Source organism: Girardinichthys multiradiatus, chromosome 20, assembly GCF_021462225.1.
Source record: "Girardinichthys multiradiatus isolate DD_20200921_A chromosome 20, DD_fGirMul_XY1, whole genome shotgun sequence".
In the NCBI taxonomy this organism is placed as follows: Eukaryota; Metazoa; Chordata; class Actinopteri; order Cyprinodontiformes; family Goodeidae; genus Girardinichthys; species Girardinichthys multiradiatus.
In genome coordinates, this window is record NC_061812.1 from 228,003 (window position 1) to 250,530 (window position 22,528).

At 43.6% G+C, this 22,528-nt stretch overlaps 3 protein-coding genes across 5 annotated transcripts; 2 read left to right on the top strand and 1 right to left on the bottom strand.

Annotated features, from left to right (window-relative positions):
- The first annotated feature begins 1,194 nt into the window (after positions 1–1,194).
- zgc:109913 (regulator of G-protein signaling 9-binding protein) lies at positions 1,195–3,614 on the top strand. The gene is made up of 4 exons (XM_047348706.1): positions 1,195–1,538; positions 1,620–1,823; positions 2,062–2,204; positions 2,274–3,614. The coding sequence occupies exons 1-4, from the start codon at positions 1,334–1,336 to the stop codon at positions 2,460–2,462; spliced, it is 741 nt and encodes a 246-aa protein (XP_047204662.1). The 5' UTR covers positions 1,195–1,333; the 3' UTR covers positions 2,463–3,614.
- Positions 3,615–4,506: 892 nt separating this feature from the next.
- On the bottom strand, positions 4,507–10,091 carry ube2c (ubiquitin-conjugating enzyme E2C). 3 transcript variants are annotated; one of them, XM_047347846.1, is made up of 7 exons: positions 9,931–10,091; positions 9,505–9,624; positions 8,825–8,852; positions 6,806–6,892; positions 6,515–6,719; positions 6,386–6,445; positions 4,507–4,631 (listed from the first exon to the last, which is right to left on the bottom strand). In XM_047347846.1, the coding sequence occupies exons 2-7, from the start codon at positions 9,609–9,611 to the stop codon at positions 4,594–4,596; spliced, it is 525 nt and encodes a 174-aa protein (XP_047203802.1). In that variant the 5' UTR covers positions 9,612–9,624; positions 9,931–10,091; the 3' UTR covers positions 4,507–4,593. The 3 variants fall into 3 exon arrangements, with proteins under 3 accessions (XP_047203802.1, XP_047203804.1, XP_047203805.1); XM_047347848.1 differs by having other exon boundaries at positions 9,505–9,627; positions 9,931–10,089; XM_047347849.1 differs by lacking the exon at positions 9,931–10,091 and adding an exon at positions 9,702–9,853.
- Positions 10,092–10,518: 427 nt separating this feature from the next.
- polr2j (RNA polymerase II subunit J) lies at positions 10,519–12,731 on the top strand. Its single transcript, XM_047347850.1, has 3 exons — positions 10,519–10,772; positions 12,364–12,472; positions 12,553–12,731. Exons 1-3 carry the CDS (start codon positions 10,630–10,632, stop codon positions 12,652–12,654), a joined length of 354 nt encoding a protein of 117 aa, XP_047203806.1. The 5' UTR covers positions 10,519–10,629; the 3' UTR covers positions 12,655–12,731.
- Positions 12,732–22,528: the final 9,797 nt, after the last annotated feature.

Sequence of the window (22,528 nt, forward strand, 5' to 3'; positions counted from 1 at the left end):
CTGTCGAATTTTCTCCCGATTTGATAGATCAGGTCAGGATAAAGGTTCCAGTCTCCACTTTCACTTTCAACACAGTAAGGAGCCTGATGGGTACACCGTTACCACTGGGAAACAGGGCCGGACCGGGTGTTGTTGGCTTGGGTTGCACCAAGGCAAATTTCCCCGCCAGGTCATCTGTAGGAGGCGGGCCTAGCGCCACAGGGACAGAGACATCTTTAGCATTAACTACTTGCTATGATGTCCGCCAGCATGCAAGCGCGCCCATCGATGGAATTGGAGTGGCCCTGAGCATGGGCGCCAGACTTTCAGTACAAGACAGACTCCTGTCATCTGCAGAAATACTCATGATTCTGCAGTTGTTGGTGGATCAGAGATGGACAAGAAACTGACTACAGGAAGGTGGTGGACCACTTTGTGGCATGGTGTGGAAACAATCATCTCATTTTGAATGTGACTAAAACAAAGGAGATGATTGTAGATTTTAAGAGACACAGGAATAAGTCAAAAACTATTTCTATCATGGGAGAAGAAGTGGAGGTGGTGGAGGAGTATAAATACCTCGATGTTCACCTGGACAACAGACTAGAGTGGAGATGCAACTGTGAAGCCGTCTAAAAGAAGGGACAGAGCAGACTGTACTTCTTGAGGAAGCTTAGGACCTTCAGTGTTTGCAGCAAGATGCTGCATATCTTCTATAAGTCTGTTGTGGAGAGTCTGATCTCTTCTCCATCATCTGCTGGGGAAACAGCATCAGAACCAGGGACTTAAAAAACCTCAACAAGCTGATAAAAAAGGCTGGTTCTGTTCTGGGGACTCCTCTAGAACCTCTGGAGATCATTGTGGAAAGAAGGATTCTTCATGAAATGAAGAACATTATGGAGAACCCTGAGCATCCTCTTCATCAGACTGTATACAAAGGGCTCTTTAGTTCTGGTGACCTCTGCAAGAGATCCTTCCTGACAACAGTCATCAGCATCTGCAACAAGTCTTTGAGGAAACCTGCATAATGAGTCACAACAACATTAATTTCCCTTTGGGGTTAATAAAGCATTCTTTAACTGAATGTGGATTTAATTCTGCTTTTCACCTGGTTCCTCACTGTTTTCCTTAGGCTATTATTGGTAGGATGTTCTCTGAAGGTTCCACCCGCTGATTAAAGATCATATGATCACTATAAATGAAATCTCACACAATTTAAAGCGCCAGCATCTTACTGTGCGTTACTATCTGCAAACATTCTGATGTTATCACAGGCAAAGACAGGTGCTGAGCTCTAATTGGTCAGGAGGTCACAGGTACATCAAGCTATCTCTTCCAGTCAGGTGGTTACATCATGAGTCGGTGGCGTCGTTCAGTGGATGAGCTCACAGCTGGGCGACAGAGATACCAGAAAGAGTGTGAGCGCGCTCAGAACGCTCTGAGTCGAGTCACTTCCTGTTTCCAACAATTGGTGGCGTCGCTTGGAAGTACAGCCGATAACAGCTACCTACGGGAAGAAATCGGCGAGACGAGAGCACTGGCTCACCGGATCTGCTCAGGTAACACCAGTCTGTCTCTCATTTGTCTGTTACCTGTCTGATTTCAACCTGTTTGTTTGTCTCTCACCTGTCCCAATGCAGGCTTGTCTCATCGCCTGCTTCGCCTGCTGTCAGCTTGCGACTCCGCCCCAATAGCTGTGGAGGACAGACAAGCTTCAGAGCGTCTCTGGGTCCTCTTCCTGTCTGTAGTGGAGAACTTCCTGTGTGAGCTCCAAAAGGCCAAAGATCTGATTGGTCAGTTTCCTCTGACTCAACGTTCAAACAGATGCTCATTGGTAAACACAGGTAGGTTGTTGGCTCTGCCCTGCAGTTTGTGATTGGCCTAGGTACATTTACCTTCTAGGAGCTGATAAAGGGACAGTTCAGAGTTCTGAGGACACCTTCAGCAGCTGCAGGGTTTTCCTCCAGAGGGCAGACTGAAGCATTTACTGCTTCAGAAAAATTTCTTTAACTAAAACATCATCTCAATCTCTGCAGCCTGTCTGACCTTACGTGTCTCTCTGCCCCCCCCACCACCACTCAGGATGTACCGATGGTCTGGTGGGTCTGGCAGCCCGTGTGGCTCTGGTCCAGATACCCTGGCTGGTTTTAGAGGAAGGGCCGAGTCCTAAACTGACCGATCATATTGCAGGACTGGAGTCCCTGCTAAGTGAGCTACAGCAGAGGGTGAGTTACAACCTCCTGTTAGAGCCTCTGGAGCACCAGAACCGTGTTTAACGTTAACTTGTTCTGCAGGTTCCAGTAGCTTTCTGGTCAGTGGAGGCAACCCAGCCAGCCTGGGCCGAAGTTCTCAGCGACCCAGATGATCCAGAGGACAGCCTGGAGGACATTATGGAGGTTGAGGTGATCTCCAACAGTAGAAATAGAAACAACATGTCCGCCTGCTGCCCGGGGAAATGCTGCAGACTTAGTTGTGTTGGATAGGCACAAACACTTCAAGATTGGTTCCCCTTTACCAAAGAAAACAGAACCGGTTCCCCTGCAGCAAATAACATCAGTAATGTAATCCAAGTGAATTTAACTAAGTTTTTTTCATGTAAAAATTCTCTACATTTCCAGAGTCAACTTCCAAGATAAGCTAGAAATGACTATCTATGAATCCGTCTGTCTGGATGGGTACAGCTTACAGAGAATGAAAACCAAAAATGATGTGTCTGAAAAAATGTGAATATTGTGAAAAAGTTATAGTATACTCATAGGAAGTTGAGTGAAAGGAAAAATGTAGTATGAAAAGGTGCCTCAGGAACAGGGATAACCGCAGCCTCAAGTGGATCGTCAAGCAACATCATTTCAAGACTTTGGTGGAGCTTCTTAAGTGGTGGACTGACGCTGGAGTCAGCGCATCCAGAACCACTAAGCACAGATGGTTCCTACACGTGGGCTACAAGCATCTTACCTGGACTGAGGAGAACTGTTGCTCAGTGGTCCAAAGACCTCTTTTGAGATTAAAGTTTTCATTTCATTTGGAAATCAAGGTCTCAGAATGAGGAAGAATGAAGAGGTCCAGAATCCATGTTGCTTGAAGTCCAGTGTGAAGTTTCTACAGTCAATGATTTGGAGTGCCATATCATCTGCTGGTTCTGGTCCACTGTTTTCTTTAGTCCACAGCCATTTACCAGGACATTCCAGAGCACTTCATGCTTCATTCTACTGACAAGCTGTATGATTTCAGTTTCCAGCAGGACTTTGTACCGGCCCACACTGCCAAAAGGTGCCAAAAGCTGGTCCAATGGCCATGGACCAGCATACGCAATGGTCCATCAAGATCTCCATACAGAATGTATAGAGTTCTGTCAAGAGGAAGATGAGACACCAAAACCAACAATAGAGATGACCTGAAGGCAGCTATCAAAGCAACCGAAGCGTCCAGAACACCTCAGTAGAACCACAGGCTGATCTTCATGCCATCCCGCACTGATGCTGTAATTCAAGCAACAGAAGCCCAGACCAGGTACCGAGAGCATAGAAATGAACATATTTAGAATTCTGACATTCCCGTTTAAAATATCCTTTATTGGTTTTATGTAATATTCTGATATTGAGACACTGAATGTTGGGTTTTGATTCTCAGAATCATCAGAATTACAAGAAATAAAGGCTTGGAATATTTAACGGTATGCGTGTTGGATCTATGTAATATAACACTTTCACTTTCTGAAATGATGGAAAATAAAAACCTGGAACACAGGAAGGGGGACCAAAGGAGGGAAAGACACAAGGAAGGAGCAATGGTTGAATAGAAGAGAGAAATGGGGGTAGGACATGAGAATGAAAAGGTGCAAGAAGGAAGGGACAATGGTAAGAAAAGGACATGAGAGAGAAAGTACACAAGAAAGAAGTAGGACACACACACACAACAAAAGACAAAGTATGAGGATGGAAAGAAGGACACTTAGAAGGAGGAAAGAATCAAAACAAGGAAACAAACAAAAGGACAGAAAGAAGTGCACAAGGAAGAAGGGAAGGAAGGGCACAGGAAATATGAAAAGGTTGAAGGAAACGCCTGAAGGGAACCAACTTCTAAATGATAAATTAACTTATATAGTGCTTTTCCAGTCATACAGACCAATCAAAGCACTTTACACTAGAGCCACATTCACCCAATCACACTCACTAACGCTCACACATTCATACACCGATACGCAGATCAGTAGGCAACTTGAGGTTAAGTGCCTTGCCCAGGGGCACATTGACATATGGCAGGAGGAAGCTGGAATCGCACCCACAACCTTCTGATTGCAAGACGACTACTCTTCCTACTGAGCCACAGTCGCCTTCTGAGGGTCATGTTCTGCTGAAGCTTATCCTGCAGATAGCAAATATCTCCCAATTGGCCACATGAACATATACTGGTTTCTCTGAAAGTCTGAGCAGTGCAATGTTTCCAGAAATAAAATAATTCATCCGAGAAACATATTCACCTGTCAGCACCACCTTATCTACTGGCTAATTACACACAGAGTCAGGGTTGAATTAAGAACTTTATTAACACAGTATGGCGAACAAACATAAAAATATGATACAATCAGGCAGTAGGAAGAAAGGAGGAGCTGCTTCACTTCTGGAATGTGGCGTGGAGGTGAGCTCGGAAGGCTGCAAGAGAAACAACAGTCAGGCTGCAGCTCCAATCATCCCCTGCACACAGCTCGTATTAAATGTGGACCTTTAATTGAGTTCAGCTGTTAGAATAAAAAGCTGAATGTGGTGGAGAGAGCTGATACCTGAAACTCTGATCAGACTGGCTGTGCTTTGGCTGGCTACAGAGTTACTGGTCCTGTTCAGCCTATAGTGCTGACTTGATAAATATTAACATTGGGTCACCAATATGTTTGTCAAAATAATTAAAATATACATATAATCCATATAAAAAACATTGCAATAATAAAGACCCTGAGTCCCTCTCCTCCCTGAACTGCAGCTGGAAGTTAAACCTCTGGTAACATGGCCACTACAGCCAGAGGAAACATGCTAGCCCTAACCCTAAGGCAAACACAAAGCGTTGTTCAGAGATACTTTCCCAAAGAGGCAGACTGACATGAGATATACGACATACCGACCAATGCTACAAGCTAGCTGCACTAACAATAATGCTACAAGCTTCCTGCGCTAATATTACAAGCTAACACTACAGGCTAATGCTAAAAGCTAACTGCACTAAACGCTACATGCAAACACTACATGCCAGCTACGCTAATGCTACAAGCAGACGCTACATGCTAGCTGCGCTAACACTAAATGCTAGCTGCGCTAACACTAAATGCTATTGCTACATGCTAGCTGCATAATGCTACATGCAAACACTACATGCCAGCTGCGCTAATGCTACAAGCAGACGCTACATGCTAGCTGTGCTAACACTAAATGCTAATGCTACATGCTAGCTGCATAATGCTACATGCAAACACTACATGCTAGCTGCGGTAACGCTACAACCCTGATGTTTGAGGGAAACTTAAAAAGGTCAGTAAAGCTTCAGTATCTGCAGCAGTGAAGGAGTAAACCTCCTGGATGACATAAGCCAACGCTATCTGTGTAAATATTAGCTTCAAGGACTCAGACAGACCAATGATGGGGTTCTGTTGGACTGAGCTACCCGTGGAGTTCAGAACCACGAAACGGTCCGGTCTTTTTTTTTTTTTTTTAACTTAACAGACGGAACATGGTCCACATCAAGTGAAGAACATCGGAAGAAATACAAAGGAAAATTGAAAAGGATTCAACTGAAGTCCACCATAAACAACATCCCAGAGGTTTCAGATTGTTTCAACACTAAATTAAAATGTTTAAAATACACGTTTTTAATGTTTTTTTTTATTCTTGCTGTCTTTTATTGAGGAAATATAATCCTTAAGACACAAAAATATTAAGAATGAACCTTTATTTGTCCCTCAGCAGTAACATTTATTTGTATCAGCATCAGATTGAATGGAAACACACCATGGCTCACTAAAGATAAGCCAATAATTACACAACTAAATCAAAGGTACATACTTCATTAAGAATATTAACACTTATACTAAGTCAAATCCTGTTTACGGTTTTACAACCAGGGAAGTCACATTTATATCATATCTTTTCCTGAATGGAGGCTGAATTGTTCTGTACTTATCGGTTTCTCTGATAAAAAGGAAATTTAAATATTGTCATATTGTACTTAATCATATTTTTCTCTTTACTAGAAAGAACTATGTTCCTTCAAAAAATAATTTGCAGCGGTCTCAAAAATGGTACCAAGTTAAAATTTTAGCATCAGTACAACCCTAGTCACTAATGGATCAGAACATGTTTGGTACCGTCCACTTCAACTTCACTGTCTCAGAGGTTTGGGGAGGTTCTGAGCTGCTTACCATCTTGGTTCTCCCACATATCTGCTGCGGCCATGTTCAGAGGACTGTCGTTGTTGGGTTCTGAGGAGAACACAGCGAATAAGTGACACGCTGAAGAATCATCAGAACTGGATCTGTTTGAGCAGTTACCTCCCAGCAGGCTCTGGATGGACAGGAGAATGGAGCGAACATCATACAGAGCAGACCACTTTTCCTTCAAGATGTCCAGACAGATAAATCCCTGATTGTCCACGTTGGGATGAAAGCATGGAGTCACAAACTTCACACGTGGGGCCTGATATGGATACCCGGCCGGAAAATCCAGGGACAGTCGGTACCGCAGCCCTTCATACACCTAAAGGGGAGAGAGAGTAGCCTGAAATCCATGGACCCCCAGACCGTGAGAATGAGAGACAGGTGAGATATGGTTTGGGTGCGTACCGTCCCTTGAGCTCCATCGATGGTTCCAACCCATTTAAAGAGATTATCTGATTCAGGAAACGCCGAGATGCCCTTATCACCTGACATCTGCAGCAGGAACACACACTGGTCACATGACCTGGCAGGCACAGCAAGAACCTCACAGCACCGACTGCTATTCAGCAGAACTGAACTGACCATCAGACCACAAATGAGTAATTAACCTGAGTGGAGCATGCTCAGAGTGAACTGGTGTCCAGTCTGCAGCTATCCCTTCACCAGTTTAATCAAAGCCTGCTTCTACTTCAACCCTAATGTTTGGTCCCTGAGTCAAGTTGGTTCTGTTGGAGCTGCAATGTTTTTAATCAGAGAAACGGGTCAGGTCATATAAATTCATTCTGGATTATCTGGTGGAGACCTGATTTCATCCTCCAACATCTGACAAATTCTGATCCAATTCCTTCTGCAAGGAACATTCCTGACAGCATCGTGGGAGCAGAGCATCCATCTTCTATCTCATGCAGCTCTAATCAGGGCATGTCTGAGGTGCCTGAAACAGAACAAAATGTTCTGTTTCAGGAACCAACACATGAACACCAAGGCGCTCCGATGACATCATTATTTAATGCTTCATAATTCAGAAGGTGTTCATGTTTTTCGTGTCGGTTTGTAATGTTTGGTTCTGGTCGTGCTTGATTTTTTAAAAGAAACAATCCATGCGGCTCACTCCATTATCTGCCTGAAGTTCCCAGATGCCTCCTCCTTTCTTCTTCTGAGGCCGTCTGTCACAGCTGGCAGCGACGGCCAGAGAAGATAAAACACCAGGAAGCTCTGGCTGCCGATGCAGCAAAATGTGTAAATGAATATTTGTTCATAAGGGAGCAGGTGAGACATCAACACTAGTGATGAAGAATAAAAACACTAGCATAGCCTATTTTAGCCTAATGCTAACATGTCCAGGAATTCAGATTCAGAACCCTTCATAAACTCCACTAATAAATGGTAAATGGACCCGTACAGAGCTTTATCAAGTCCCTGGAGACCCCAAAGCTCTCCACACTACAACCAGTCATCCATCCATTCATCCACCCACTGACAGTGGTAGATTACATTGTAGCCACAGCTGACAGAAGTGAGGCTGCCATACAATCGGCACCCTCCGACCTCCAGGCAAGGCAGGTGAAGTGTTTTGCCCAAGGACACAACGACTGAGAGACAAGAGCTGAGGTTCGAACCGGCAACCCACCAGTTACAGGACGAACCTCTACCACTGTCGCCCCACAAAGTTACCGTAAAGGAATATTGAAATCCTTGCATTATATATTATTTTACCACTTATATTCAAGTGAAACTGTAGAAGCAACACATTCTTCTACTCCTAGAACTTTATTGGCCTTTAAGAACCAGTCTTCTAACTTTCTGACTCAATGCCTAGTAATGGTGCCTGTGTGTCATGCCTTCGTGACGAGCCTTGAGACGACCTGTGTTGTGAATTGGTGCTATAGAAATAAACTGAATCCGAGCCTGGACTCTGGGTGGGATGCCTTCTACCAGGAGAAACATGTTGTAAAATTTAAATACTGCTTTCAGTCTAAACTTGCCAGAGATGTTAATGTTCTGGGCTGAACTGGACACCTCCAGAACTCCTCGTTTGTTGAAGAAAAACAGAAGCTGAGCAGAGATTTTAAACTCATTCCTCGTTGGAACAGTTTTTCTTTCAATAAAAGCAGTTGGAGAACGTTCAGAATCACCTCATCCAGACCGATGATACCGATTACACACAGACTCTCCAGAGCTTCTTGAGGTTGACATGAAAATTCAGAATCTCGTAGATGGAGATAGAAAGACATTTTCAGAATGATATAAATACACAGATAAACATACAGAAAGAATAAAGGAGTGATTATTCTTATTGCTGTAGAAGTTGATTAAAGCAGTCAGTAGTTCTACTGATCATGTTCCCTCTACGTTTTCGTCACGTTTCCCACCCAGACGACATCCCGACAGGAAACACAGAAAGCAATCAGAAGGTGAACTCACCATGAGGGTCATCAGCTCCTGCTGCAGCCTGTAGACACACACAGAGTTAGAAAGCCTGATCCCAGAGGAATGATGATGTTTCCAGCTGTTTCACTCAGTTATTTGCAGGACTAAAACCCTGCAGGAACCTTGCATTTCAGAGCCGAGTCCATACTGAGGGCCGGACCTGCACTTGGACCGAGACTAGGTCCTACTTGCAGAAAGGATGATGCTTACAATATGATTCCTGATTGGTTTGTTGTTTGGGTCAGCAGCTTCCCACTGTGAGACAATCACCAGCTGAGAAGACTGATGGACCAACCTTTAACCTTGAAACATCTGAAACTGACCAATCACTAATCGGTACACAAGACAGCCCATCAAACTCAGGCAACACCTGAATTATGGACCAGTTCATACCAGACTTACACAGGTACTGGATCAAGTGACTCGGAAATCAAAAGCTGCCAGGTCTGCTGCAGGTTCGGATGGGTTCTGCCACGTCGGTTTTGATTAGTTTAAAGTCAGTTTTATGTCAGACTCTGAACCGGTTCTGTGCAGGTCTTGTTTATCTTTTACCATGGTAACAGAGTGATGCTAAATTTCAGAATAAACATAGTTAAATAACGCTTCAGATAACCAGAGGACAGTATATCTCCCGTAACTGGACCGGTCCTGTGATGTTCCGTTTCGGGACTCACCGCTTGGTCACCGAGCCTCTGGTCGCGCTGCTGGCGCTATCACTCCCCTTCAGGGCAGCTGTGGATGAAGCTGCAGCCGCTGCGGGGTCCATGTTCTGGGAGGCCATGGCGGTCCGGTTGCTGCTGGGGACAGAGAGAATAAAACAAACCGAACCGAACAGGTCGAACGCTCTTCAAGACGGTGGGAAATAAGCCACCTTAGACCCGGTTAAAACTCTCGAACAGAACAGGAGCGGAACCCTTATCCTCACGGCCCGCTGGTACCTGCGGGCTACGGGTCAGAACCCAGATGAATTCGTTAAACTTATTTTAGCTACATGCTAACAGCCGTTAGCCTGTTTGTCTCGACGGTCACAGAAATAAACAACACGTGACATCAACATGTAAACAGATTAGCTAGCTGGCCTGTCCACCTGCAAGACTCACCAGGTACAAGTTAGGTGTTAGTTCGGTCTCAGTCCGAATAGAGCTGGTGCCGGTTCGGAGTACAAACTGAACTTTCTCCCGCCCCTCAGTTTAAACCGACTTTTCTTTACAAACAGCCAATCAGCGCCCGACTTTCAAAACCACAAGACGCACAATGTTCCAATCAGACAACTGGTTATAGAACAAATCGCACTGCGATTAAATTAAACCGGAAACTGCGTAAGGTACAGTTAATGCGGACGTCACAGATACGAGGTTAAAAATTATAATCTTAAAATTCTAACAAGCAAGCAAACAGTCGCGTTTATTTTGATTTTCTACGAGGTTTTCCTATTCGCTCTGCAGTCAATAAATTCCGTTTTCTAAATAATTTTAGCTGATTCATTGAGTAAATGCCTAAACTGTCCCTAATTTCATTCAGAATATTACATTATTTTGATATTAATAGATTAAATCTGCCTCTCATTTTACCAGCTGATTCTTCACAGCGTCATAATTTAGATTTTAATTTACTGAAATACTGTTGGTTTATGCTTGTGATTTTCACTTGCAGTTCCACAGCCTGTCCGGCAGGCGCCGGTAGTGGGCCCTGAAGCTGGTTCACAAACCGGCTCCAAACAAACAGAAAAGTGTTTGAGCGGAAGTGTTTCCCCAATTTCTTGGTGGTAATTCTGCTCCAGCTTCGGTTCGGACGGAAAGATGAACGCTCCTCCAGCCTTTGAGTCATTTCTGCTGTTTGAGGGAGAGAAAAAGATCAGCATCAGCAAAGACACAAAAGTTCCCAACGCCTGTTTGTTCACGCTGAACAAGGAGGACCACACGCTGGGCAACATCATCCGAGCGTAAGACTCACACAACACCGTAGAACCCTGACCTAGTCTGACCCAGCAACATCCAATGCTGATACAACACAGAACCATACAGACAACATTCAACAGGCTGAAGGACATTATCAGAGCGGGTGGTTGGGGTCCAGCTCACCCACACCACCGAACCTTCATGTGTTCCTTACTGATCCAGATGTCCCTGTGATAAAGTTCATGTGGGTTCCTTCCTGCACATGTTCAGTTGGCTGACAAATTAGCAAAATTTACAGCAAAGAAAAATCTAGAGGTGAATGTGAAAATGAGCAAAACGGAGTTTGGAGAGCAGTTAAGAAGAAATGGCGAGAAGTCAAGGCCAGATATTATTACAACATTTAAAAGAAAATGAAAATGTGATAGAAATAAAGAAAGAAGAGGCTGTTATAACCTAGGATGAGATTTAGTCACACGATTAAATAGCTTAACATAATAAATAGACGCGACAGGATACAGAGATTATTGCAGACAAATGGAAACAGCATAAATACATGAGAGAGAAACATTAGTCATTCATTTACATTAGAGGCAGTTTAATTTAAGGATAATGGAATTACCTCCAAGAAGATCAGGGGATTTAGTTCTTGTTGATAAAGTGTGTGAGTAATGTGATGGTTCTGGTAAGATGGGCTTTATTGACCTCACAACTGAAAAATGAACTTGTTACAGCCGTAACTCTTAGTAACACACAAGTAGGGTGCAGATAGTTATGGAAAAATGTGCAATCAAAGAAGAACAAGATAGATGTGCAAAAACAAGTAGTAATAATAGAATAAAATAAAAATAAAATTATTTATGTACAGTAGAAAGTGGCAATCATTTGTGACAATGATTACAGGTACAGAGGTTGTTGCACTAGTTATTATACAGTAGAACTGAACAGTGTGACAGTGGTGGCGATGGAGGACCTGTGGAGGACCTGTGGTGGCGATGGAGGACTTGTGGAGGACCTGTGATGGCGATGGAGGACCTGTGATGGCGATGGAGGACCTGTGGTGGCGATGGAGGACCTGTGGTGGCGATGGAGGACCTGTGATGGTGCTTCCTGCACTGAGGGCGTCTCAGTCGGCCCCCGAAGGAGCTGCTCAGCTCCTCTACAGTCCGGTGCAGTGGGTCAGAGGTTATGTCCATGATGGATGTGAGCTTGGCTGGCATCCTCCTCTCACCCACCACCTCCACAGAGTCAAGAAGGTCGCCCAGGACAGAGCTGGTCCTCCTAACCAGCTTGTTCAATCTCTTCCTATCCCGCTCTGTGCTGCCTGGGGCCCAGCAGACGGCAGCGTAGAGAATACCAGAGGTTACCACAGAGTCATACTCCTCTCTGGAAGGTGGCACTAATGTACCTAGAAGTTGTTTGACAACCACCATAGAAGCAGAAGAAGAGTTCCCAGTGGTCGTTTGGCTGCATTTTCACTCCGTATTAGTCCACGTCTGGTACCTGGATGAGATTCTGATGACTGGTTCTTTAGTTCCATCCCTTGACAGACAGCATTCAGGACTTTAGCTCCAACAGGTAGAATCCCAGTTTGTCCTACTGACCAGGTGTGTGTGTGTGTGTGTGTGTGTGTTCCAGTCAGCTTCTGAAGGATCCTCAGGTTCTGTTTGCTGGTTACAAAGTTCCTCATCCTCTGGAACACAAGATCGTCATCCGAGTCCAGACCACACCTGACTACAGTCCACAGGTAACACACACAGCAGTTAAAATACATTAATGTTGACAGCAGGTCATGTCTAACTGGAAGTGATGTCATGTCCTCCCCAGGAAGCGTTCACCAACGCCATCACAGACCTGATCAGCGAGCTGTCGCTGTTGGAGGAACGTTTCAGAGTCGCCATCAAAGACAAACAGGAAGGAATAGAGTGACCCCTCCCACTGTGATGACCTCACAGCTTCCTTTCTGTTTGTGTTTTTCTAATAAAAATGCGATGTCATATCCTGTAGAGCATGAGGGTCAGGTTATTGCTGATGTATCCACTCATTTGTGTTAGAACCAGAGAACTGTCTTCAGAGGTACAGATATCTGCAGAATTTAAAGACAAGGAACAGATAGCAGAACATTCTGGAGAACCTGCCTGGGCTGGAACCGTTAAATAAATAGTCACTGTTAAACGAGAGTTCAGGGTATCTACTTTTCTTTGGTTCCACTTGCTGGAAATCAACTGATTCACCCCATCTGATCAGAACTTCCTGTTTATCTGCAGCAGATGGTTGGACCGGTGATGACATCACTGTTCATTTAGCCTGACGTGATGGAGAACATTCAGTCCAAGCTGTGGTACCCCTGAAAGAACACCTCATTAAATGTTCTTACTGTTATTTACAGAAAGTGATTTAATCCCTAAATGATCCTTGTGTTAAAAGATTTCAATAAAAATGTCTTTCCATCTTTGAAATAAGTTCATTGAGACCTTTTTAGGGGTTTCTTACATGTTCAGGACTCGTATCCCCAAAGATCCTCCGAGTCTCTCACAGAGCTGCTAACAGCCCAAACTTCCTGCCAAGGAGCCTGAACTTCAGTGATTCAGTTTGCTTCTGAGGAGGAGAAACTCCTCTTATTGAGGAGGTGTGGTTGACCCCGTTGCTAGGTGTGGTTGACCCCGTTGCTAGGTGTGGTTGACCCCGTTGCTAGGTGTGACGCTGTCTTCTAAGGGCTGCGTCCCGAATCTGGCGCTGCCGAGGCAGTGGAGGACAAAACGGGTCCAGTTTCTGCGTGGCTAATGTTAGCAGCATCATAGCTTAACATGGGCTAACGTTCAAAGCTGTAACAAACTTTCAGAAAGTTTACATGTAGATTTATATTATCTCCAGTAAAGCAAATGATCACAGGTGTAAAGCATAAAACGCTACGATCAATGCTGGCAGGTCCAACTTTTGACTCACTACAGGGTCTGAGTGAGGTGGGTTTATACCTGAACGTGGTGCTGTGACGTAGACATGGACCAAGCTGGACCATTTCATCCAATAGGAAACTTCAACTGCAGGAGCAACTGTGCAACCCACAGAGGGCATGGAAGCAAATCGTTACCATATTTCAAATGAAAAAGCATTTCCAGAAATGCTTTTTCATTTTCGTGGTCTGTCCGTAAAGTGCCACCGAAGCTGCCGCAGGGTGGCAGGGATTCTGCGAGGATGCCAGAAAGTGCCAGACCGGCCGTAAAAACTTGCCAAGGCGGTTGCTGCTGTTTTTGTGGAAGCTGATGCTGATTATCGGCAAATGGGTTGTCATTATTGTTATAGCCTGTTACCTTTAAATAATGATTTCATTATTGATTATTATTTAATAAACAGCTTTAGACCCATAACATAAGGTGATTGTATTTACTTGACATGGAAAATAAATAGCACTATGTGTTTGTGTGACGTGTTGAAAGGATGACGAAGATTTATTGCACAAACAGACGGTTTATTATAGAGCACGAGCGGCTATTCTGAATTATCACTCTCAGAAAATTATAAATAAATGCTTAAAAACACGCTGGATGTCTCAGGCCACAAGGATGCCACCAGAACTACCAGTTCTTCCTGCCACCAGAACTACCAGTTCTTCCTGCCACCAGAACTACCAGTTCTTCCTGCCACTGCCACAAATTGAGCTCGGTCCTGCTGCAATTCAATCAATTTCTCGGCACGTTTGCAATGTAATGCAATGCAGACGTGCACAGCGCCCCCTACTGAACAAGATGGGTAGCTCGGTCAGCAGGGAGCTGAGGAAGAACGGCTGCTGACGTCACTCTTCTGCGCCCGCAGCTCGGAATGCTTTTTCATTTTCTAGTTCTGGGCAGAACTTTGCGGGCAGAAAACGAAAAAGCAATGTCTGCTTTGTTCTCTTTTTGATTATGGCATAAAATGTGCAGTCATGAAGAAGAAAATGCAAATAGGATGATTGATTACTAATTTTATTTATGGGTCAAATAGTGCAGCCACATTCTTAAAATGAAAAAGTATTTCTGGAAATGCTTTTTCATTTTAAATATGGTAACAATTTGCTTCCATACAGAGGGCAGCACTAACACGGTTTTCGGAGAAATATTGCAGAATTAAGCAAGTTTACATTAAAATGTAAAAAATAGCACAGTAACATAAACATAGCACCCTGAAGGCCCATCCCACTTTGGATGGAGCAGCTCTTCTTTCTAGGAATCTGGCTGAATTTATTAGTTCTCTAAAACTCTGACAACCCAGGGTTCAGACCAGGAAGCAGGGTCGTAGTTTAACACTCCTCTCTGCAGCTTCTGTACTGCTACCCACCCATTACCCTATTAAGACAGTGTCTCGCCCACGGCCAAAATTGAATAGATTAAAAAATAATCTAAAAAGAGGAAATCAAGAAAATCTAATAAAAATAAACACAACTCAGACTAAAAAGAAAAATAAAACAATTAAATGTGGCTTATTGAACATAAGATCTCTCTTCAAAGACTTTGCTAGTTAGTGACCTGATTTGTGACAATCAGATTGATTTATTTTACCTCACAGAAACCTGGCTGCAGCAAGATGATTATGTTACTATAAATGAGTCAACTCCTACTAATTAATTAAATTTTCACATTCCTCGAAATACTGGACGAGGAGGAGGAGTAGCAACCATCTTTCAGTCCAATTTATTGATTAGTCCCAGACCAATCAATAGCTACAACTCTTTTTAATATTTAATCCTTAGTTTTCCTCATCCAAATTGCAAAGCACTAAAACCACTTCTGTTTGTTGTTTTGTACCGTCCACCAGGCCCTTACTCTCAATTTTTAGATCAGTTTTCAGACCTTTTATCTGATTTAGTGTTAAATACAGATAAAGTTATTATAGGGGGGGATTTTAACATTCATGCTGACACTGAAAGTGATAGCCTAAATATAGCATTTAATGCTATCTTAGACTCAATTGGCTTTGCTCAAAACATTAACAAACCTACCCACCTTTGTCTTCATTCTCTGGACCTTGTGCTGACATATGGCATTGAGTATAAAGACATAACAATATTCTCTCATAACCCTGTCCTGTCTGACCATTTCTTAATAACCTTTGAGTTTAATTTAACCAAGTACTCCACACCTGAAAGAAAATGTTATTATAGTAGATCATTATCAGGCGATGCTGTAACAACCTTTAAAGAATCTGTTCCACTTTTAATTTCCTCATTATCACAGAAAAACACAGTGGAGGGCAATAATTCTGTTTCTGCCCCTTGACAAATTGATTCTTTTATTCATAGTGTTACTTCATCATTGCGTGATGCATTAGACAATGCAGCCCCCTTGAAAAAAAAGGTAATCATTAATAGGAGGCTAGCTCCCTGGTTTAATTCAGAGCTGCGTACTTTAAAGCACAATGTTAGAAAATTGGAGAGAAAATGGTGCTCTACACACTTAGAGGATCCCTACTTAATCTGGAAAAATAGCCTACTGTTGTATAAAAAGACACTTCACCAAACTAGAACAGCTTATTTCTCATCATTAATAGAAGAGAACAAGAATAATCCTAGGTTTCTCTTTAGTACAGTTGCTAAACTTACACAGAGTCATAGCTCTGTTGAGCCATCCATTCCCTTAGCTCTTAGCAGCCATGACTTTATGGGATTCTTCTTAAATAAAATTGATTATATTAAAAATGAAATCTTTGACATACTCCTGAAGATGATTACTTCATCCTCAGCAAGTGAGACAACATTGGAAATAACTGTAGAACCTGATCTGTGTTTGGACTGTTTTGATCCTGTGGAGCTTCCTGAGTTATCAGAAATATTAGCTTCATCTAAACCTTCAACTTGTATGTTAGACCCAATCCCAACCAAATTATTTAAGGAAGTGTTCCCTCTGATTACCAGCCCCATTTTAGATATGATTAATCTATCTTTAGTAAATGGATCAGAACCACAAGCTTTTAAGGTAGCTGTAATTAAACCTTAAACCAGCACTAGGCTGGTTTAAATCTTATCTGTCTGACAGATTCCAGTTTCAGAATCAGAATCAGCTTTATTGCCAAGTTCGTACATACAAACAAGGAATTTGACTCCGGTATACTTTGCTCTTTTGTTCTGTTTTTGTATTACAGAATATACATATTTACAATTTACAATATACACATATATAATAAAAAAGTGCATTTGTAACATCTGTATGCTGTTGTTTTGTACTCTATTGAATGTTCATCAGAGAAACAGCCTGGGGGAAGAAACTGTCTTTGTGGCGGCTGGTTTTAGTAAACAGTGCTCTGTAGCGCCACCTGAAGGTAAAGCTCTGAACAGTTTATGTGCAGGGTGTGTGGGGTCTGCAGAGATTTTAGCAGCTCTTTTCCTGACCCTAGACCTGTATAAGTCCTGGATGGAGGGAAGGTCAGCTCTGATTATTCTCTCTGCAGTCCTGATTATTCGTTGCAGTCTGGACCTGTCCTGTTTTGTGGATGATCCAAACCACACTGAGATGGATGAAGACAGGACAGACTGAATGATGGCAGTGTAGAAGTTCAACCTTCCACAGTCTCCTGTGGAAGGTTGAACTTCTTGAGTTGCCTCAGGAAGTACAGTCTCTGCTGGGCCTTCTTTCGAACAGTGTCTATGTGTGAAGACCATCTCAGGTCCTCAGAAATGGTGGTTCCTAAGAACCTGAAGTGGTCCACGGCCGATACAGTGTTGTTGAGGATGGTGAGGGGGTTGTATGGGGGTGGTGTTCTTCGAAGGTCCACCACCATTTCCACAGTCTTGAGTGGGTTGAGTTCAAGGTAGTTCTGACCGCACCAGTGTACCAGCCGATCCACCTGCTATCTGTATGCAGACTCATCACCGTCCTGGATCAGTCCAATGACAGTGGTGTCATCTCCAAGCTTCAGGAGTTTCACGGACGAGTCCGATGAGGTGCAGTCATTTGTGTACAGAGAGAAGAGGAGTGGAGATAGAACACAGCCCTGGGGGGCACCAGTACTTATTGATCTGGATCAGGAGAAGATGCTCCCCAGTCTCACCTGCTGCTGTCGGTCCATCAGGAAGCTGTTGATCCACTGACAGGTGGAGGCTGGGACGTTGAGCTGTGTGAGCTTCTGGTGGAGGATGTCTGGTATGATGGAGTTGAAGGAGGAGCTGAAGTCTACAAACAGGATCCTGGCGTACGTCCCTGGGTGGTCGAGGTGTTGCAGGATGAAGTGTAGACCTAAGTTAACAGCATCACCTTTCAGACATGATGGGGAGACGTTATCAGGTCCTTCAGCTTTCTTTGTTTTCATGCGCTGAAAGAGCCTGTTTACATCTTCCTCAGAGATCTTTAGTGCAGGTAGAAGATCTGATGGTAGGGGGTTGGTAGCTTTGTGGGAAGAACTTGTTCCTGAATGGGGTGTGGAGGAGATGGTTTGAGGTGTGAATGGCTTCTTGTCATGTCTGCAGTAGAAGCCATTCAGACGGTTGGCCAGGAGACGACTCTGTTCAGGATGGGTGGGGGGGCTCCTATAGGCAGTCAGGTTTCTCAGACCGGTCCATACAGCTGAACCATCACCAGTAGAAAGGATGTTCTTCAGCTTCTCACTGTAGCTTCTCTTAGCTGCTTTGATCTCCTTTGTTAGTTTGTTCCTGGTCTGCCTGTACCGCGCCCAATCTCCACTGCTGTGAGCTTCTTCCTTTTCCCTGCGCAGATTCCTGAGGTGTGGAGTAAACCATGGCTTGTTGTTCCCAAAGGTGCAGAAGGTCTTGGTCTGCACATACATGTCCTCACAGAAACTGATGTATGATGTCGCCACATCAGTTAGTTGGTTTAAGTCAGTGGCTGAGGTTTCAAAAACAGTCCAGTCTGTGCATTCAAAGCAGGCCTGTAGCATCTGCTTTGATTCCTCAGTCCACTTCTTAACAGTGTGAACCTTGGGTTTGGAAGCTCTTAGTCTCTGTCTGTAGGTTGGGATGAGGTGGATTAGATAATGATCTGAAAAACCCAGAGCAGCCCTGGAGGTCTGTGTTTTTACCGTGTTTTTTGTTCATGTAAATGATAAATCATCTTTAAACTCCAGGGTTAATTGTGGAGTACCACAGGGTTCAGTACTTGGGCCAATTCTCTTTACTATATATATGCTTCCAATACGTCAAATTATCAGGCAGCATAGGATACATTTTCACTGTTACGCTGATGATACTCAGCTTTACTTATCCATAAATCCTGATGAACCCAACCAGTTAGATAGACTACAAGCATGTCTTGAAGATATAAAAACTTGGATGACTTTAAATTTTCTGCTTCTAAATTCAGACAAGACAGAAGTTGTCGTCTTTGGACCGGAGTCTTTAAAAAATAAACTGCTTAGTCAATCACTTAACCTGGATGGCATTAAATTAACCTCTGATAATAAAGTAAAAAACCTTGGTGTTATTTTTGACCAGGACATGTAATTTAAATCCCATATTAAACAGGTTTCTAGGATTTCCTTCTTTAACCTCCGGAACATTGCCAAAATTAGAAATATCCTGTCCAGGAGTGACGCTGAAAAACTAGTCCATGCATTTGTTACTTCAAGGCTGGACTATTGTAATTCTTTACTATCAGGATGTCCACAAAATGCAGTTAAAAACCTTCAGCTGATTCAAAATGCTGCAGCAAGAGTTCTGATGGAAATTAAAAAGAGAGATCATATTTCTCCTATTTTAGCTTCCCTTCATTGGCTCCCTGTTAAATCCAGAATAGAATTTAAAATTCTCCTCCTCACATATAAAGCCCTTAATGATCTAGCTCCATCATACATCAGAGATCTGATTGGTCCATATGTTCCTAGCAGAGCACTTTGTTCTCAGACTGCAGGTTTACTGGTGGTTCCTAGAGTCTCTAGAAGTAGAATGGGAGGCAGATCCTTTAGTTATCAGGCTCCTCTCCTGTGGAACCAGCTCCCAGTTTTAGTCCGTGAGGCAGACACCCTGTCTACTTTTAAGGCTAGGCTTAAAACTTTCCTTTTTGATAAAGCTTATAGTTAGAGTGGCTTAGTTTATCCTGAACTATCTCTGTAGTTATGCTGCTATAGGCTTAGGCTGCTGGAGGACATAACGACCACTTTCATCCTCTTCACTACATTCTCACACTACTCTCCAATTTTGCATTATTTGCTGTTATTTCAGTTTTTAACTTTGTTCTCTCTTTTCTCTTCCTAGAAGCTACACCTGGCCTGGCTCTGTGTCTACCTGTGACACCTTTCTGGAGAGGGGCATCATCCGAGCTTCTGCTGGCAACAACTTAATGCTCACCTTCTACAGATGATCCACATGGCCCTGTCTTTTAGTGTTTAACCCTTTCTCTCTCCTAGACATGGCTACTGACTGAGCTTCTACTGTGACTAACCATTTCAGGTGAGCTCATGGAGAGAATTGCGCCGCTCAAGGTGGCAGCAGGTTGGAGTAGCTCTGTTACTTTTTATTCTGATTTATTCTTTTTTGGGAACTATTCCTCTTGTGGTGGATACAGTTGATTTTTTTTGGACAACTGTCCTCTCTGGTGTCAGATGCTGTGCAGCTTGGAGTATTTTCCTAATACCTTTCTATTTTTGGACATTTGATGCATTTCCATGGCAACAAGGTTGTTTCTTACAACCGGGAGCAGCTAAATAATATCTCAAAAGCTCAAATAATACTTCAACTATAACCCCAAATCCCTGATGAGTTGAAAAGGAGACGCCGTGGATGCAGAGCAGGAGCTAAGAGAAGAGAGAGAAGGAGGAAGTTCAAACCATCTCTTCCGTCGATTTTGATGGGCAATGTGAGATCGTTGGGAAACAAGTTGGATGAACTCCAAGCCCTACAAAGGACCCAGCCAGAGTACCAGGCATGCAGTATCATGTGTTTTACTGAGACATGGCTGCAGGATCATATCCCTGACTCCAGCGTCTCTCTGCCAGGCTTTTTAACCATACGAGCAGACAGAGATTTAAAGAGGAGCGGCAAATGTAAAGGAGGTGGACTGGCAGTACTTGTGAACAACAGATGGTGTAATCCAGGACATGTTACTGTGAAGTGTCATCTCTGCAGTCCAGATATTGAACTGTTGGCAGTAAGTTTTCGTCCATATTATTTACCCAGAGAGTTCACCAGTGTTATTTTGGCAACAGTTTACGTTCCACCTTCCGCTGTTGCTGACACTGCATGTGATGCCATCAGCTCAGTTGTTGCTAAGCTACAGACACAAAACCCCAATGCTTTTGTGGCAATTTCTGGTGATTTTAACCATGCTTCACAGGACCCACAGCTGTCCAGTAACACCTCAAATGTTTTATCTTCCACCTCAGCCATGGACCTTCTGCTTCTACATGTTTGCCTTCAACCATATCAGAAGATGTTGATGCTTCCTTTGCTTTCCCCTTCCACCTGTGTGTCTCAAGAAGTCAGGTGAAGAGACAACTGGAGAGACTGAATCAGAATAAGGCTGCAGGTCCAGATCATGTCAGCCCTAGAGTCCTGAAGGCCTGTGCAGAGCAGCTCTGTGGGATTCTGCAGCACCTCTTCAACCTTAGCCTGGCCCAGAAGAAGGTTCCGGTGTTGTGGAAGACCTCCTGTCTTGTTCCGGTACCAAAGAAAACTCACCCATCAGTCCTCAATGACTATAGACCTGTTGCCCTGACATCTCACATCATGAAGGTCCTAGAGAGACTCTTGTTGGCCCACCTGAGTAAGCAAACAGTAAACCATCAGGACCCCCTTCAGTTTGCTTATCGCTGTGGAGTTGGGAGTTGAAGATGCTATCAAACATCTACTTCAACAAACCCACTGTCATCTGGACAAAGCCAGCAGCACTGTGAGGATCATGTTCTTTGATTTCTCCAGAACATTTAATACAATCCAACCTGATTTGCTTTGTCAGAAACTCCAGAAGACTCAGGTGGAGGCCTCAACAATCTCCTGGATCAAAGACTACCTGACAAACAGACCACAGTTTGTGAGACTGAAGGGTTGTGAGTCTAACCAGGTAGTCAGCAGCACAGGAGCACCACAGGGGACGGTACTCTCACCATTCCTTTTCACTCTGTACACCTCAGACTTCCAGTACAAGACAGACTCCTGTCATCTGCAGAAATACTCGGATGATTCTGGAGTTGTTGGTGGATCAGAGATGGAGAAGAAGCTGAGTACAGGAAGGTGGTGGACCTCTTTGTGGCATGGTGTGGAAACAATCATCTCATTTTGAATGTAACTAAAACAAAGGAGATGATTGTAGATTTTAAGAGAAACAGGAATAAGTTCAAAACTATTTCTATCATGGGAGAAGAAGTGGAGGATGTGGAGGAGTATAAATACCTCGGTGTTCACCTGGACAACAGACTAGAGTGGAGATGCAACTGTGAAGCCGTCTACAAGAAGGGACAGAGCAGACTGTACTTCTTGAGGAAGCTTAGGTCCTTTGGTGTTTGCAGCAAGATGCTGCAGATCTTCTATAAGTCTGTTGTGGAGAGTCTGATCTCTTCTCCATCATCTGTTGGGGAAGCAGCATCAGAACCAGGGACTTAAAAAAGCTCAACAAGCTGATAAAAAAGGCTGGTTCTGTTCTTGGGACTCCTCTGGAACCTCTGGAGATCATTGTGGAAAGAAGGATTCTTCATAAAATGAAGAACATTATGGAGAACCCTGAGCATCCTCTTCATCAGACTGTCCTACAACAACAGAGTGTCTTCAGTCAGAGGCTTCTTCAGATCTGCTGTAAGACGGAGCGCTACAGGAGATCCTTCCTGCCCACAGCCATCAGCATCTACAACGACTCTTTGAAGAAACCTTCATAATGAGCTATAACAATAT